Here is an 18,073-nt window from a genome sequence, read left to right as displayed (position 1 = left end):
TACAACTACAACTAAAACAACCTTCGACCTTCGCTACATGGCCGCCCCCAGCCACATCAACACTTGTTCACACTTCCCACACAGCTTGCCCACAACCCCCCCACCCCACCCCACACTCTGTCAGTACAGTCTAGTAATGCATGGGAATTTATTTTATCAGACATTCAGCACCCCATATAGTCTAAATGGAATGGTCCTTGTTTCATAACCACATTTTGTAATGATTTGACTGAGAGATTGGCAGTCGAATCAGGCTCCTTAAATCAAATCATCGAATAGTCGACTATACGGGGTTACATGCAGAACATGTAACTACATCAGAAGATTACTTGAAAAGCGTTTGTGGACACATAATTTCTCTCTCTCTCCCTCTCTCTCTCTTTCTCTTCCACCCCCTACTCCAGTAGTTCAATTACCTCCCAGTACTCCAATAATTTAGCATACAGATATTGATTTGAGATCAAGTGGAGACGTCCAACGTCTCTACTCCAGTCCATTTGGTGGCAGTAATGTGCCTTAGTTAATATCCGCGAACAATTAAAAGGGCACAGAGCAAGAAACGAGGGGCGTGCATATGACTGTCTAGTGAAGTATTTACTATGGCCGAAGGTGCAGGGGAGACAGGAGAAGAGAGAAATCAAGATGTTTATTCTTATCGAGAGAGGGTAAAATGTTCTCCAGAAGAAGAGGCGAGACTTGAACGACAGCATTTTTGGAAAGTAATCGATGCATTTAGATATTACAGGTATCAGCTCTTTAGCCCGAGCGCTTTTCACAAAATAAAGTGACTATGTGATATGTAACTGAACAAGTTAACTTGGCTGGAGCCGACATCATAATACCTACATACAGCACCCTGTTTAACACACAACGATTCCAAGACAGATTGTAGTGATATTCAGAAGTATGAAATCATTGTTTACGAGTCTGTTAGTCAGCCATACTGTTTCATATGGCAATAGTCTAGTCTGAGTCTTGTTTTGTTTATGTTCATGCTGTCTTGACACCATTTTGCTGCTTCGTAAAATTAAATGTATGGACTGGATCAAATGGAATTTAGAGACTCCTGGCAAATGTAACAGAACTTATGTAAATTAGTGCTTGGGACCGAACTTGAGGCACGTGTGTGTTTGCATCTGCCCTGTAATGTTTAGCCGTTATACAGTACGATGGAGGCTTGTTTCAGTGAAATAAAGTTGATATCAGCAAGTCAAAAAAGCCGCTATCATGAACTATCCCATCTTAATTTTCAATTGTGTGGTGCAGTACCAATCTAAGCTGCCTATTTTGGTTAGGTTCATAAATTGGACATCTGTTGTACAAATGATATGAAATGTGTCTGGTTAAATCAAGCACCTTGATGTGATGGAGACAGTTTCATGGTATTTCAGTATTTCAAAGAATTTCATTTACTGACTCTTAAATGCAGCAGATGGCGAGATTAAAGTTGCGCAAGAAATGTCACTGTGTGCCTCTCATAGGCATATAAGCACATGGCCAGGCGTTCGCCCATGAGACGTAAAGGTTAACAAGGCTATGCTGATTAGGTACTATATTGAAACGTAACATCATGCATCTGCAGTATATCCATTTAATGTCGCACAATTAAGCCATACGTTTCTGTGACTACGGTTCACGTGCTCCAATCTGTACAAAGGCAAATGCAAATCACACTTGTAAAGTGCACATTTGCTTTGTGGTGGGAATAATACACTAAATATATATGATGTTCTTACAGGAAATGTATTACACCTCTGATGGGTATTATATGAGGGATAATGTACAGCGAGCCGGTCATTATCGCGAAATAAATCCCGACAAGGTGATGTAGGACCCCGACCGCTGAGGGGGTTTATTTGGCTATAATGGCCGGCTCGCTGTACATTATCCCGCTTATTACACGGCTACTTACTAAAGAAATTAAAAAACGATTTTACTGATTTAAAAATTGTTGTATTGCTTCCCCTAAAAATATTTGCTTAGCAACGGTCTCTTATACATAGCAGTGATCTGCTATACAGAAATAACAGACCGTAGAATGCCGTAATTGACCAGTCAGAATCGAGTATTCAACAAAGCCCTGTAATAATATACTTTATTGTCAACTTCGTACAAGTCTTTGGATTTTTTTTAAACCAGTCACTAAGAAGACACTCTGCTGTTTAACTTCTACTTTCCTTATTCCTTATTAACTTTTACTCCCCTCTTCCCTGCTTTATTAAACCTTTATAGTAGTGTCAATGATGTTTTAGAGGTATCTGCTACTCTTGCTCTCCTCTACTCTTCATTTTTAATATGTAATATTCACTGTTTTCCCCTTGTTTCTTGCCCAGGATCCATGTTCAAGAACGAGTAAACAGGGCTGAGCGGCAGTTTCGGTACCTTCCAGAACACCACCAACTTCTTCTACCAGACTTTCTGCCCAATTTAGACAAGATCCGTCACTGCGTGGACCAGAACCAAGAGGTTCTCCAGGCCATTGTGCAAAACTGCGTTCACATGTTTGAGAATATCCAGTACGGAGAAGATGTACGTCAAATATCACAGTAGCCAGTTTAAATTGCAGACAGTAGCAGATATATTCTCATTACATGTCATTTTAATTCCAATGGCACAGTCAAGTTGATACTGGTTGTATATGGTTCATTGGTGATTGTGTGGAAATAATATACATAGCTCCGTAGTTAATGTTTTTGTTTTTACACATTGTGGCAATTTATTATGTGGTGTATCTTCATAATTCATATACTGCTGTCCACAAAATTGTCCAGGAGGTTTCGTTTGGTGCACTGTGGCTTTTTCCTGTCTGAAACTGAAAGCTTGCTGACTCTCTTTGGTGATTTACTCTTTTCTCGCCGGTGACAGGATGATCTGAGGAAAGTGGGACCGTCGTCAACGTTCGACATGGACAAACTCAAATCCACCATCAAACAGTTTGTCAGGGATTGGAGTGAAGCTGGGAAAGCAGAGAGAGATTCCTGTTACAAGCCACTCATCGAGGAGATCCAAAGACGATTCCCCCAGGACCAATGGTGATCAAACAGTCGTATTCATTCAAATACAACTGAACCAGTCAATCAAAGCCCAGAACCCAAAGCATAACATAGGTCCCACTGGGATGCTAGTTTGGACCCCAGTAGCGGACAGTTCTAATCCTATGTGAGTATGTTGTTTTATTCAGTTAAGTGTAACTGAGTAGATGGCTGTGGAATACGTGAGTACCTGGAAGGTTGTTGGTTTGATGTTGGAAGGAAAAAGGACTTGATAATCGGGGACAGGCCTGGTGTTCTGCCGCATGAGTATCAGACAGACAGTGCGATTTCTGCTCGATTACTCCAAACTCATTCTTCAACACTCTTGTTTCTGAATAAATTGCTCTATCAGATATGCATACAGTCTAATATACATGGATTTGTAGGTGTTGGATGTGTAATCATTAACATTAATAACGTAACATCTTCCATGTGTTGCTCTCCGCAGTGATGTGTCGACAGTGAAAGTGCTGGTGCCAGGAGCGGGCCTGGGACGACTGGCGTGGGAAATCACTCGTCTGGGTTACGCTTGCCAAGGAAACGAATGGAGCTTTTTCATGCTTTTTTCATCCCACTTTGTCCTCAACAGGTATTTCTTTTCTTGCTCTGTTTACATATATTTTTGACAGTAGAAACTGATTTATATGTAAAATTTAAAAAAAAAAAATACAGTTTAGCCTAGCTCGTGAACAGTGATTGGCTCTCAGGATTTACAGTTTATATTGGTCGAGTTTTGACTATTGCTATAGTAAGAAATAATGGAAATATGAAAAATCATATGTCTTAGGTGCGATAAGGAGAACGCCATGACCCTTTACCCCTGGGTTCACCAGTTCAGCAATAACAAGAGGTCGTCGGATCAGACGAGGCCGATCTTCTTCCCAGACGTCAACCCCCAGAGTCTTCCTCCAAACTCAGACTTCTCTATGGTGGCTGGGGACTTCCTGGAGGTCTACACAGAACCAGGTGAGTCACTAAACACAGGGCCTATCGTAATGCAGATACTGAATACGATGAGCCAATCATGGAGCTTGTTTTGCCCTGAAATTAGTGATTATTATTATTATAAAAGAAGAAAATAAGCACATGCATGATGTGACCTGTTTGTTCCTCATCCATATATTGTTCACCATAATAAAAAAGAGAATGATTTGAAATATGGAAATGATGTGTCTCGTCATCAGATACTTGGGACTGTGTCACTACCTGTTTCTTTATCGACACTGCCCACAATGTCATAGATTATGTTGAAACCATCTGGAATATTCTAAAACCTGGTGGTGTCTGGATAAATTTGGGTGAGTTTGTCATTTTTAAAGTTCTTTCAAAGCTCCATAAGCAGATAAATCAAATTAATTTCAGGTCCCATATTTCATCATTCTTTGTAATGACGCTATTTAATACTTATTCATAACAAAATTGAAAAATGTTTCTTTAAGGCCCGCTTCTGTACCACTTTGAAAATATGGCGAATGAATTATCCATTGAGCTGAGTTATGAGGACATAAAGGCTGCCATGCTGAGATATGGATTCCAGCTGGAGGTAAGCACAGCAGATATACACATTTAGTACTAAAGTAGTTTATAGCAGAGACTCAGTGCCTGTTAACTCCTGTAAAATCTGTTGGAGTCTGCTGGAGTGGAAATAGTTGGTACAATGTTATGTGTAGCCCTAATGAGGGCATTTGTGAAAGCAGTCTAATGTCGGCCGACAAGGTATCAATGAAGCCACAAGGGTATTGTGAGCACAAAACTTGGAGGTATTTTGAGATTTGATCACTTTTTCTTTTTTTTTTTTTATACAAGACTGAATAATGTCCATGCTCATTTTTGTTTAATAATTCGTTCTTCTCTCAGGTGGAGAAAGAGTCAGTCCTTACCACCTACACGGAGAACGACCGCTCCATGCTAAAGTACTTGTACGACTGTGTTTTTTTCGTGGTGCGAAAACCAGTGGACGTTTTCTCAAACGGTATTGGGACTGCGATGGAGGGACAGTTTGAGGAACCAGCACATAGCGGAAATAGCAATGCAACGACGTGACATCCAAGAAGCTTCCACCAGGAAAAAAAACGGCCTGGAAAACACAACAAAACAAAACAAAACAAGTTGTTCAACTGATTATTTTTTAATGCTTACTTATCAAGACTGCTCTTATACATTCTTAAATCAAACAGATCCTTCGGTTAGGAGGGCCAGGATTAAAAGTTCATCCATGTCTCAAGTGGTGTACTATCTACTTTAGTGCCTCACATTGTCTTTACCATGGCTATATCATCTTTACTATGGAGTTATGGAGAGTTTGAAGCTCACTTTTGTTATCTCTTTATATGTGTGAGTAAGCCTCCTTTGGAATTCGTTGGCAGTGCGTGAAGGCGACTTCTGCTCAGTTGATGAACTTTACTGATTGTCATAATTTGTTGTTGAATTTCCAGCACTGCAAACATTATGAGTTGTTTTAAACTTAAAGTTGAACATGGATGTGTTCAAATGTATCTTACATTTACGGACCCAACTTTGCAATAAAGAAAGAACAATGTTTTAACTGTCTTAGGTATTACCAATGAGTGTAATTCGATCCACCAGGCACACGGGGGTGCTATAAAAATATAGTATGGAGTGCGGCTAATAAAGAAGAAACAAACACCGCCGCGAAGTTGTTTGCAGCGAGTCGTTTGTGCAAGATTTGCGAAAAAACAGATACATTTGCAAATTTTTATAAAATATCCGAAAACTTTTGCGCATATGACGAAACGGAGAGCAGAAAACGTCCTACTTAGCGACGTTCCAAATAAGCGTCTGAGCTCACTATGTGGCCCTGAGACGCACCACAAATGTGCGCATATGGTCCAAACTACTGCTTCGCCGTCCTTATTAACGTTAGTTGGGAATCGCTGCAGGAAGAGACCGAACTTTTTTGAGGAGGAGGAGGAATCGCATGAATTTACTTTGTCGCCAAAGAAAACATTAACCAGCATGAAAAACTCGCCTGACAGGGGGATGAGTTCTGGAAGATTCCGAGATGAAAGCAAACCACCTGTGCGTTCCTCATCATGCGTACCCCCAAAGACAGGTACCAGAGAGGGGGTACAGTTTAAATCAGAAAGTAATGAAAAGGTAAATTGGCCTCGCGCTTACTGTCATCCGAATGTTGTGTATAGGCGAGTGTTCTCTGGAAAAAACGAAGGCCATTTCTGTGAACTGATCGTAATTACAAAAAACAAAACCGTTCTATAGTTGTACACTAGATGTCGCCAGAGGTCTATATCATAATAGAGCTTATCAGTTTTCACATGCACTAATGAAAATCGTTGAGGTTTTAAGAGAAACGATATAATGACAGTTTTACATACATTTGACTTGTTATCGGTCCTTTTAGCACAGGATACTAAATAAACTTTTAGTATTACTCCTTTAATATGGTTCCCATTTCTGTGAATATTTTCAGGTGACTTGCACAGATGAAGACCTCAGCTCTTATAATTCTTTCCAGTATTGGAGAGTTCCGCTACCAGAACTTGATTTGTCATTGCTGGATGGTGACAATGCTTCAGAAACTTCTGGAACAAGCCATTCCAAAGATCTGGAAGCGATGGAGACATGAGGAGACTAAATACCAATCCAGCAGACACTGTGACTCTGTCAGTGGCATTGGTGACAGCCTCGTGGCTTTATGGATAATCAGACAACGTGCAGAGATGTACAGAATCTGTGTGTGGTGAACATGACCTGTCCCATTGATATATACATAAAGCACATTTCACATATAAGTCAGATTAATTCCACTCCCATCAAAGAAACTACAATCTTACTACTAATGTTCTCAAAAATGTGAAACTACGGAGTATTTTAACAGACTTAGTGGATGTATCATCATGAGAACATGGGCTGGACTTATGTGATCTCTCCTTCTGAAGTGATTCTGTTAGGTTCATTTACTGGCGATCTTATTCATATCAGTTATGTATGCTGGTATTCAGTTTGTGCTGGTGCATTTGTAGTACCATACAGCAGTGAACATGATGTTAACCTTGTGTTTAAGGTAGTACTCTTTTTTTTTTTTAAGGTAGTCCTGTTTTTTTTTTTCCTTTGCTCTCAGCAATATGTGGAGTTTTTGTATGAAGATTTTGCTTCTTGTCAACAATTCCTCACCAGTTCCAGTATATTCAAGATATTTTCTCTCTACTTGATGTTGTAAACTGAGTTACACTGAGTTAAGAACTTTTTTTCCTGAATGAGAGACAAAAATGTACCTTAAAAGCAGCCATTTGTCTGTTTCAGTGGTTGGCCTTTTATTATGCACTGAACTGTTTTGGAAATTACTCTGAAACAATAAAATTTGGTTTTGTATGGTGTTCAGTTTCTTTTTGTTCATTAATGCTTTGGAAATTCAATGAGGAATTCATACCACACTGTCTTAGTCTACAGGCCAAAGTTCATTCTATGACAGTAAAGACTGGGTTTGTTTTCACCATGTACTGTGCTGCTAACATCTTTTTTTAGTGTTTCTTTTTCAGTGCTTGTGAGGATTTATGCACCTATATTTACTATTGAAACAATGTGCACTCTCAACCCTGATTGGCTGTTGTGTTCCCATACGTGGTAATTGTGGAAGAGGTGAACCAAGGAGGTTTCTAACCTCAAACAGACAATCACTTACCTTTGAACCTAGCAGAAAACTCAGAGGTGGCAGCCAACGTCTTCAGACTAATCACAAAACAGCTGAACAGATGAACCGACAGACTTAGTTGGCTATTTGTGACAGCTTGTTTTATTGTGCTTTTGCTGCCTGCTAATATGGTAAGCATTGTATTTAGTGTTTAACCCTTGGTGGAAATCCTAAATAACGTTCTCTGATCTTCTGAGGCTTAGAATGTCACAACTGAGGAGGGTTAATGCACTTCTCTTCGCGTGCACGAGAACCACAAGTTTAGGTATGGAACTCTTGGTGGGATACTGTTTCGCTGCTTTAATTTAATGAAACTCGGAGAGGGTATTTTATAGCTAAACTCGGGTATATTAGTGGTACTATTTGATATGCATTTTTAGAACTGAATTTTTTCTTAAACTTCGTGGCGACAGAATTAGGAAGAACATCACAAGTCTTCGAAAACTATTTGTAAAGGCAAATGTAAATCACAGTGAAGCAACTCTGAGGCGATATATCCATGACATATCCATGACCCCCCCCCCCCCCCCCCCCCCCCCCCCCAAAAAAAGAGCTGCTTAAAAGCAAACCTGGTATGTGCCCGGACCACCCTTTTTTAAACATTGCATTGGCGACTTTGTTTGACTTGTCACGCGTTATCGCTGGTCTCTGTTAAACCATTCTTTCCGTTATTTGTCCGCTCGCGCACATTAAACAGCCCTAAGGGGAGTGAAGACATTAAGTCAGCCATTCATTTGCATACGGTTTCCCCACAGCGGACATCGAGACGGGTCGCTGCAAAAGCGTAAAAGAGTAATCAGTATAGCAGCCAAATTCGTTCGGGAAGCAGTAGACCGAGCCCGTTTTAAGTCGCCAGCTGCATAAGAAATCACAAACTGGTCTTTGAAATACACGTTTTGGATCAGTTTCAATACGAAGACTAAACTGTCATTTATACTTGTGACTGAAATCGAAGCTCACTCTGCAAATAATTACTGACGGGGTCGTGTTTACCGATAAGCAATCCCTCAGATTTCTTAAAATTTAACACGCCACTTCCCTGAAAAATAACTTGTACTTCCTACTTGAGTCAAGCAGCAGCAACAGCTAGACACTATAGGCACTAAAGTGCAGGCAACGACGTGAAACTCGAGGACGAGCATGGTTGAACGTCTGGAGAGAACGGTAAAGGATATTTAAATACTGTGATTATTAAGTGGAATTAATAACTGAGATACACACACGGTTGTTGTTGTTGCTGTTGTTTTTAACTGATTTTGCTTGCTGATTTTTTGTCAAAGTGATAAAACCTGTCAAGTTCGCTCAGCTCAGCCGTAGTAACATTATCTTTCCTCCTCTCAACTGCGGCTGCATTACGTCAAGTATTGTTCTCAAGATCCTGTTGAATGGTGGTTCCCCATGCTCTGGAAATTTGTCTTTTTACTGGAAGCGCTGTATTTACTGCATTTTAAATTCTAAGTCTTAATTATAATTTTATGTGGTTTTGTGAAACTCTGTGACACTATTTTTTGGTCTGTTTTGAATCACAATCAACTATTTCTCATTGGCTTTCCTCCCTGGCTTCGGACATCCTGCGTCCTGCATTTTAATAAAAGTGTTCACACAAACCCAATACAAGGAGCCATGGAGTCCAAACCACTGTTTGAAATTCAGGAAGAGGCTGTGTAGACTTCCTGTGAATTTTTTTTTTCTTGGAAATGTTTGACACATAATAAAATGAATCCAGTAATATGAGAAGAGGGGAAGTGGGTATAGTATGTGTGCTGAAAAACTTTAAACCTACATTGTTTTGAATAGTAGGCTGGTGTCTTGAACAGGCGCGAAGACTGCACTGAGAACCAGACGTTTCCTTTCTACATTGCAATAAAGTGCAGAATTAGATTTAGTAAGTGTCTGTCAAGCAGGCAAAGTTAATTTGAAGGAACCCTTTACTGTGATGGTTAAATAAGACTATTGGTGTGACACTTAATGGAAGTAAAATGATTTAAGAGATCAGTCTCAAAGTGGGAATTCTTACAACTCATGAAAACAAAAAGTTATTGATCTTTTTTGTAGCCTAGACAGTCTTGGATCCAGACCACCTTCTACAAGAGAGAATGTGTGAAGTTTCTGCCAGCATCTCGAGACCAGCATAGGTGCTTTACAGAAACTTATCTATATCTGTCCATGTGTGTGTGTGTGTGTGTATATATATATATATATATATATATATATATATACACACACACACACACACACACACACACACACACACACATATATATGTATATGTATATGTGTGTGTGTGTGTGTGTGTGTGTGTGTATATATATATATATATATAAATGTATGTATGTATATGAATGAGTGTGTGTGTGTGTGCGCGCGTGCGTGCTTGTGTTCATTATCTTATTATAGTATATACTATCTAAAATATATTTGCTTTCTGTTATTCTGTTAAATCTGTAGCTAAAGTAGTTAATTGGTATAATTTGTTTATAAATGTGTGTCTGTGTTTCTGTGTTATTTCCTCCAGATGTAATCCAGTCTGTCAAGTATGTCAAAGCTTAATCAGGTATGTTTCCACCATCAGTCAAGTTCAAATCACTTCGATTTAACCGAAGATGGACAAGTATTACATGCTCGTTCTTCATTTTTCAGAATTACTCGAGAAAGAAGTCACTATTTTGATCAGTATATACATAAGCCAGCTCCCTTTTCATTCACATGTTGTGTAATCATATTAAGGCCATGTTTAACAAGGATACCTTAAGACTTAGAGCTACAAACATCACATTTCATTACCTACAGAGCACTCTCTCTCTCTCTCTCTCTCTCCCTCTCTCCTCTCTAAGGTGTTGTTGCGGGAGGCTGATTGGAGAGCACACATACCTGGAGTCTGGGTCTTCCAGCCCCCTGAGAGATGTTCCAGCATTATGGAGACACAGTGGGGAGGAGTGGAACATGGAGCTCCACACCAGGGCAAGCCCTACTGATGCCTTTGGATCTATTGACTTTCAGGACAGCACCAAACGCTCCTGCCGGGCCAAGGTGGTTCTGTGTGTGTGTGTGTGTGTGTGTGTGTGTGTGTGTGCGTGCGTGCGTGTGTGTGTGTGTGTGCGTGTACCCGTGCATCTTTGCTCTGATTCACATGGAACATTTATGCTTCTCAAAGCAAAAGCTGTTTCTCTGCGGGAAGCGGTGCATATTATATCAATTATTTACAGTTCTGACATTTTGCTTTATGACTGCATTTGATCCACATCATCTACATTTGATTCATACCACCTTCATCAGCTGTTCACTGCTTGAATCACTGAATCAGGTGCGTTAGGAAAGAACTAGAGTAGAGAAGTCGTAAAGTCAATGAAACGGCTGTTATTACATACTTATATATAATAAGTATATAATGTATTATATATTATACTTAGTTTTTTTTTTTTTTCCTTTTGGGATGTGTCTGCAGTATGTTCGGCTGTCATGTGACACCAGACCAGAGCTGCTGATGCATTTGATGCTAAGGGAGTGGCAGATGGAGGTGCCGAAGCTGGTCATCTCTGTTCACGGTGGTGTGGACAATTTTTCCCTGCCTCCTCGTGTGAGTCAAGCCCTCAGTAAGGGCCTCATCACAGCTGCAGAGAGTACAGGAGCCTGGATCTTCACAGACGGGATTAACACAGGTCTGTGTGTGTGTGTGTGTGTCTTCTGTCATTTACTTGTTTGGCAAATCAAAACTGTGCGATGTCATTGTTTAGTTCGTCTTTATCTGTGAGTGAGCTTGTGTCTTTAAAACTTTCACTATATTCACCTCACAGTAATTTGTATTGGTGTTTATTTCTCACTCTCTCTCTCTCTCTCTCTCTCTCTCTCTAATATGTATATGTATACACATAGATATACAAGTGCAGTAGGTGATTTGTTATTTTTGAATAAGGGTTATGGCCCAATGGCCAGCAGGGGGTATGGTCCAATGGTCACTGACACTACTCTATAGAGTATATAGGGGGATGGCAGGTTAACAAGGGGGATGCATTTTGGTCAATTTGCTAACAAGGGGGATGACATCCCCCCTCATTCCCCTGCAAATCGCCGACTGTATACTTCTGTGTGTGTGTGTGTGTGTGTTTATATGTGTGTTTATCTGTGTGTACATATGTCATTCTACTTTCACTTTATTTGCCTCACATTTAGATATAATCAGAGTTTATGTTTGTGTGTTTAAGAGTATGTGCGTGTGTGTATTTACCTAAGTGCTTCACTTGTGCATTATCTCATACATAGAGCATGTGGTAATGTTTCTTTATGTCACTACCTGCAATGGCACCACATTATCTTTGTATAGTTGATTTACTTTTTTTTTTTTTTTTTGGCTTCTGCTTCATTCAGGGATTTCGAGGTACATTGGTGAGGCTGTAAGAGAGTATGGCACTCATGATTTCAGGAAGAGGAACGCTGTGGGAATCACACCCTGGGGCATCATTGAGAATCACAGTGACCTCATAGGAAGAGATGTTAGTTTCATAATCGCTATTACTTTGGTAACAACTGATATGATGGTATATATCACAGACGGGTTTAAGAGCACAGTTCCTCTCCAGCCCAGCGTGTTATATTATATCATATGGTATCATAACAAATTTTTTTTTTACCCTTCAACTGTGTTCGCTTCTGCTGTGTCTCTGTTCTCTTTTTTTCTGTTTTCACGTTAGATTTTTTTTTTTTATCAGCATGTGTCCTCAACTGCATCTTTCATATTCTTGTGTAAAATGATCTGTCTGTTTTGGCTGTTCAGTGGAAAAACTGATCTCTTCATCAGTACGTTTGTGATTATAGTAGAAGCCTCTGAGTACTACCCTGTGCATTGCATAAGCATTGTCATTTAGCGCGTGTAATTCCTCAGGTTCTCCGGCCCTACCAAATGGTGGGGAACCCTCTGAGTAAGAGGGAGTGTCTGAACAGCCTGCACTCCTACTTCCTGCTGGTTGATGATGGTACTATGGGAAAACAGGGTGGACAAATGGAACTGAGGAGAAAGCTGGAGAGACACATTAGCCTGCAGAGAATCCATTCAAGTGAGTTTGTGTTTGTCTGTACGCATATGTTTTAATCCAAGTGTCCTGTTGGTTTTGTCTCCACATTCTCATTCCTTCGTGTGTGTGTTTTTCTGTTTGCATGTGTGTTTGCGTGTGTGTATTTGTGTGTGTGTGTGTGTATTTGTTTGTGGGAATGTTTCTCCTTGTGCATGTACATATATGTGTATATGTATATGTGTATGTGCATTGTGTGTGTGTGCATGTGTGTTTGTGTGTGCGTGTGTGTGTGCGTGTGTGTGTGTGTTGTGTTTCTCAGGGCTGGGTCAGGGGGTTCCTGTGGTGTGTGTTGTGGTGGAAGGGGGTCCTGCTATACTCACACTGGTTATGGACTATCTCAGCAGTTCGCCAGCTACACCTGTTATTGTGTTCGAAGGCACTGGGAAAGCAGCTGACCTACTGGCATTTATATACAAACAGACAACAGAGGACAGGTGTGTGTGTGTGTGTATGTGTGTGTGTGTAAGCATTCAGTTTATATTAAATTATGAAAATTACTGGCATTCTCTCATTGTCTGGCCACATATGGAGATTGTAATGTTTTGCTTAAATTCTGCAGTAGTAAAGCATCAATGCGTGCATTAATAAATGTATTAATTTTAAGTAGTGAACCAACATTATTCCCTGTCATGTTTGAAGCAACAGTTTGATTTTAATAATTACACAGAAGCCCTTCCTGCCAAAAGTAAGATGCTAGAAGAGGATTTTATTTATTTGCTTTTGCTTTTAACATGGCTTCCACTGCATGTCAGTTTGCTTCAAACCATATCACATGTAATGAGTTTTTCCAAATAATATTCCAGCAGCATAAATTGTGTTATTTTTACTGTATTTATGGATTCTCGATGTCTACTCCTGAGTGTATCTTCTGAGGCCATTTTGGTGGAGGGTGTTGACAGTTGTCATCTTGAGAAATGGTTGAAGAATTTTCTCACACATTTGACCAATGTACTTTTCTACAGACAGCTGGAACCAGACATAAAGCAGGATTTTTTGGAAAGGATCCAGAGCATGTTTAACGGTGTGGACAGTGCAGAGGCCAGTCGTCTGTTTAACCTTCTCATGGATTGTATGAAGTACAGAGATTATGTGAGAAAACCTGTTTATTTACCTCTATAGCATACATATCCATCATATATCTCCTGTCTTTTTTTTTATGTGTCTGTCTATCTCTCTCTCATTCTCCTGCTTTTCTGCATGGCTAGGATTCAGTCTTGTCGTTATATTTCTAGCTTGTGACAATAAAGCATTAAACAGATTTTTCTTCACTCTAACATACTCAGCACAGCGTCTCAGTGCTACAGAAATAAATGAGTACAGAATAATTGGGGTGATGGTGCATGAAACATATTTCCATATTAATAGAAGAGAGAGGATTAATCTGGTCCCCAGGCACATAGATTCTTTAAGTGGATTTGAATCACTCAGAAAAGAATGGCAGAGATGTGTAGAAGAAGGACAAAACACCCCCCCCCCACCCCCCCACCTATCTCTCTTCCACCATTCACTTGTAAATGTACCAATATATGCAGATGAGACATAAGCTTTATTTTGAACACACATCTGTTCGTCATCAGATTTTTTTTTCATTATTTCACTTCATATGTACTGTCACTGCTTTTGCAGACACTTTTTGTTTTACGTTAATGCTGAGTGAGCAGAATCTTGTGTCACTGTATTTTGTAATAATGTTTCAGGCGTTCCAACTATTTGAACCTTTGTCGTTATGGACATTCTCCCTGTTGATCAGTGATCTCTTTTATTCTGAAACATTAAAACAGATCTCAATTTTCGACATGGACTCTCAAGATCACCAAGAAGCAGATGTGGCGATCTTGACTGCTTCACTGAAAGGTAAAAATGTGTGTGTGTGTGTTTGTGTGTGTGTGTGAGTGTGTGTGTGTGGTCATCTCATGTCTTCAGTCATCCCAGTGATGAAATAATATGTATTAAAATAATGATCTGTTTGTTTAGTTGATTACTGACTGTGTCATGCCCCAGGATGATGCCTGAGTGTGTGTTGTTGTTTATTGTCCTGAATTTCTTAAGCTCTAATGACCACTATTGACTGCTGTCGCTGGATCATTTGTTTCTGTATTTTTATAACACTATTTTATCTGCCAAATATCAGAACATTGAAAAAAATATATTAAAAATCCTACTTTTTCCTGCTGCTTAACCTTAACCTTTTTGGTGACCTTTCATTGGCTTGTTTATGTGACGGACAGGTACCAAGGCCACGCCCGCTGACCAGCTGAGTGTAGCATTAGCCTGGGACAGAGCTGACATTGCTAAGGAACATATCCTGATTAACAGACAACACTGGAAGGTATGCTGTTCAAATACAGGGTGGAGGCTCTTAATGATAAACAGGCATACTTTGTTTGAATCTCTGCCTGTGACACAATGTAACTTTTGTTCTTTTTCACACTTTGTAGGAAAAATGTAGTTCATGTGATTTTGGTGTTGTATTTCAGCCTTCAGTTTTCCAATATTTGTTGTGGTGACTTGTATTTTTGAACGTTTTGTTCTAGTCCAACACATTTTATTCACGTGATTGGGCGACTTTTTTTTATCACTTAATGAGTCAAGTATGTGTGTGTATGGCTGTACCAGAAATGTGAAATCCTGTGGTTTCCTGCAGCTGGAATTGAGAGGCCCAGACTATTGAATGGTGTAGCCATTTCAGTTTGGATGTATGGGTTATGTTATATGGTGAATTGTTTCATCACACTGTGCTCCTCCCAGTCTATGTGTAAGATTTGGTATCTTCTGCTTTAAGGTGGGTTCTCTGGAACAGACTATGCTGGATGCATTGATTATGGACCGGGTCAGTTTTGTGCAGCTGCTCGTTGAGAATGGCATGACCATGAAGCGTTTCCTCAACGTGTCACGTCTGGAGGAGCTCTATAACACAGTAATAACACATTAAATGCTCCCCTCAAAACAGCATGTGTAGACACATGATAATGTAGTAAAACATGATACGTTGTCATTGCATATATCTTACTACTCTTTGCATTAGCATTGTAGTAGCCCATTAAAGTCTACATTCAATAACATAATGAAAAAGTTAATAACATGTTAAAATAGTTGCATTCCCCACAATTACAGTAATATGCATTGCACTATGTATGTTTTATTAAGGTTTATGATACAGAATTATCCCACTTAATGCAATTCTAGTCATGGGAATGTTTGTTAAATTGTAATAACATATTGAACAGTTATATTATTGTTTGACTTGTAGCAACATGGCCCTACAGACAATTTCCTTCACCACATCCTAGCAGATGCAAAACAGGTTAGAATTTTTTTTTCCCAAAATTTAAAGGAAATTAGAAGTTGGGAGCTTAATTGAAAAAAAAAGGTTTAAAAATTACAAGACTTCTGCATTAATTGTTAAATGTAGACACTCATTGGGAACAATGTGAATGTACATGTCCCCAGACTCATCTGGCCGCAAGATACAGGATCTCTCTGATTGATGTTGGACTGGTGATCGAGTATCTGATTGGTGGAGCATATCGCAGCACATACACACGCAAGAACTTCAGAGCTCTCTACAACCGTCTGCACGGTGCATTCAAGGTTTCTCCTTTATTTTAAACAAAGCATGTAGAGTTTTCCATTGGTTCAAGCCATGACTAACTGTACATTACAGCCAAAAGGAAAACCCATCCCCACAGAGATTTTTCATGTATGAGAATGATTCAAAAGTACATGATTAAAATTGAGAAGAACAATTTTTGGTCAACCGTTGTCAAAATAGTCATCTTATTTCAAGTATGGTCAAAAAACAACACATACTTTCAAGGGAGTGAGGTATTTCTTGGGAAATGACACAAATATTTCGTGTGAAATGACACATATTTGCTGAGTCACCTTTGTTGTATAATTACCGTAGTATAATTACCGCTTTAATTTGTTTTAATTTGGAGCAACAAAAACTGTCTTAATTTCAGATCCCTGAGAAACAATGGCATTGTGAAGATAAATGAAGTCCTCTAAAGGAGAAATGGGGAGACTTGTCCTTGATCGCTGTAATGAACTGTATCTGTGTTTTGTTCAGGAAGGCAGTCGGGAGAACACCGGTCGCTTCAGCAGGCTCTCCATCCCTGAGAATAGTCCCCCTCGCTCATACTTCTTCCGCACTGCTCAGCCTTACAGAAGCAAGGTCTTAAACAACTCATTTCCAACTCCAGTTTTCTGCTTCTTCCCTTCTGTCGACTTATTAACTAAGAAATATGTACTCTTATTGCAGGAGAAAACGGTGACCTCTCCGGATGTGAGGATGACTCCCAGCACAGAGCTGAATGATTCATCGTTTTTTGTTTACACCTTCAATGACCTGTTTGTTTGGGCAGTGCTGAAGAGGAGGCAGAAAATGGCGTTATTGTTATGGCAACATGGGGAGGAGGCCTTGGCCAGGGCAGTGGTCGCCTGCAAACTGTACCGCGCCATGGCAACCGAGGCAAAGGACAGCAACATGACAGATGGCATCGCGGACGAACTGAAGACGTACTCACTGTCAGTCTGACAAATTGCTTAAATGAAATAATTATGTATCTTTATCTGTCTATCTATCTATCTATCTGTCTATCTGTCTATCTATCTATCTATCTATCTATCTATCTATCTATCTGTCTATCTGTCTATCTATCAATCTGTCTATCTATCTATCTATCTATCTATCTATCTATCTATCTATCTATCTATCTATCTATCTATCTATCTGTCTGTCTAGATATATAATTATATCTCTATCTGTCTAGATATATAATTATATCTCTGTCTGTCTATCTATCTATCTATCTATCTATCTATCTATCTATCTATCTATCTATCTATCTATCTATCTATCTATCTATCTATCTGTCTATAATAGTGCTTACAGTGCGGTGTTGTCAGCATTAATGAGATTTTACCATAAAGTTATCATGAGATATGCAAGTTTTTTGTCATCTTGTCAGCTTGCCGAGAGGCGTTACAAACATGTCATTTGTATAGTGTCACAAGCTGTCCCACAGTTTATGTTCTCTTATCATAATATGTTTAAGGTGACCAAGGCCATGTTTGGTGTCACAGCAAATGCTAACACTGTTAAAGTGGTTTCAGGGGAGCTTTCACAGTCCAAATCAGTTAACCAGTGGGTTAATTTTTATGACAGTGGAAAGGGTCACAGATTTTTTTTCTTGTTGTGTTCTTGTATTAAAACAACAGCTGGTTATGTTATGTTAGATCAAAAGAATACCATTAGAATCCTTCTAGCTGGAAACAGTGGTAGAGATGATGCCAAAACT

General features: G+C 39.5%; 3 protein-coding genes across 3 annotated transcripts in view; all 3 read left to right on the top strand.

Annotated features, from left to right (window-relative positions):
• Positions 1-599: 599 nt before the first annotated feature.
• carnmt1 (carnosine N-methyltransferase 1) lies at positions 600-5,582 on the top strand. The gene is made up of 8 exons (XM_030791825.1): positions 600-745; positions 2,334-2,529; positions 2,866-3,032; positions 3,481-3,621; positions 3,820-3,998; positions 4,217-4,330; positions 4,472-4,575; positions 4,890-5,582. Exons 1-8 carry the CDS (start codon positions 600-602, stop codon positions 5,073-5,075), a joined length of 1,233 nt encoding a protein of 410 aa, XP_030647685.1. The 3' UTR covers positions 5,076-5,582.
• A 195-nt stretch (positions 5,583-5,777) lies between these two features.
• LOC115827927 (uncharacterized protein C9orf40 homolog) lies at positions 5,778-6,941 on the top strand. The gene is made up of 2 exons (XM_030791824.1): positions 5,778-6,119; positions 6,481-6,941. The coding sequence occupies exons 1-2, from the start codon at positions 5,778-5,780 to the stop codon at positions 6,634-6,636; spliced, it is 498 nt and encodes a 165-aa protein (XP_030647684.1). The 3' UTR covers positions 6,637-6,941.
• Positions 6,942-8,841: 1,900 nt separating this feature from the next.
• trpm6 (transient receptor potential cation channel, subfamily M, member 6) overlaps positions 8,842-18,073 on the top strand; it is a 20,926-nt gene continuing 11,694 nt past the window's right edge. The window contains exons 1-16 of the mRNA XM_030791823.1: positions 8,842-8,865; positions 9,757-9,836; positions 10,217-10,255; positions 10,536-10,731; positions 11,147-11,360; positions 12,067-12,191; positions 12,581-12,752; positions 13,030-13,204; positions 13,733-13,859; positions 14,552-14,624; positions 14,999-15,099; positions 15,553-15,687; positions 16,021-16,074; positions 16,221-16,361; positions 16,843-16,947; positions 17,035-17,300. Of these exons, the coding sequence (XP_030647683.1) occupies positions 8,842-8,865; positions 9,757-9,836; positions 10,217-10,255; positions 10,536-10,731; positions 11,147-11,360; positions 12,067-12,191; positions 12,581-12,752; positions 13,030-13,204; positions 13,733-13,859; positions 14,552-14,624; positions 14,999-15,099; positions 15,553-15,687; positions 16,021-16,074; positions 16,221-16,361; positions 16,843-16,947; positions 17,035-17,300 (2,027 nt within the window). The remainder of the gene's footprint in view (positions 8,866-9,756; positions 9,837-10,216; positions 10,256-10,535; positions 10,732-11,146; positions 11,361-12,066; positions 12,192-12,580; positions 12,753-13,029; positions 13,205-13,732; positions 13,860-14,551; positions 14,625-14,998; positions 15,100-15,552; positions 15,688-16,020; positions 16,075-16,220; positions 16,362-16,842; positions 16,948-17,034; positions 17,301-18,073) is intronic.

Source organism: Chanos chanos, chromosome 14 (genome assembly GCF_902362185.1).
Source record: "Chanos chanos chromosome 14, fChaCha1.1, whole genome shotgun sequence".
Lineage (NCBI taxonomy): Eukaryota > Metazoa > Chordata > Actinopteri > Gonorynchiformes > Chanidae > Chanos > Chanos chanos.
The sequence above is the reverse complement of the archived record's forward strand: the minus strand, read 5'-3'. Positions and strand labels throughout refer to the sequence as shown.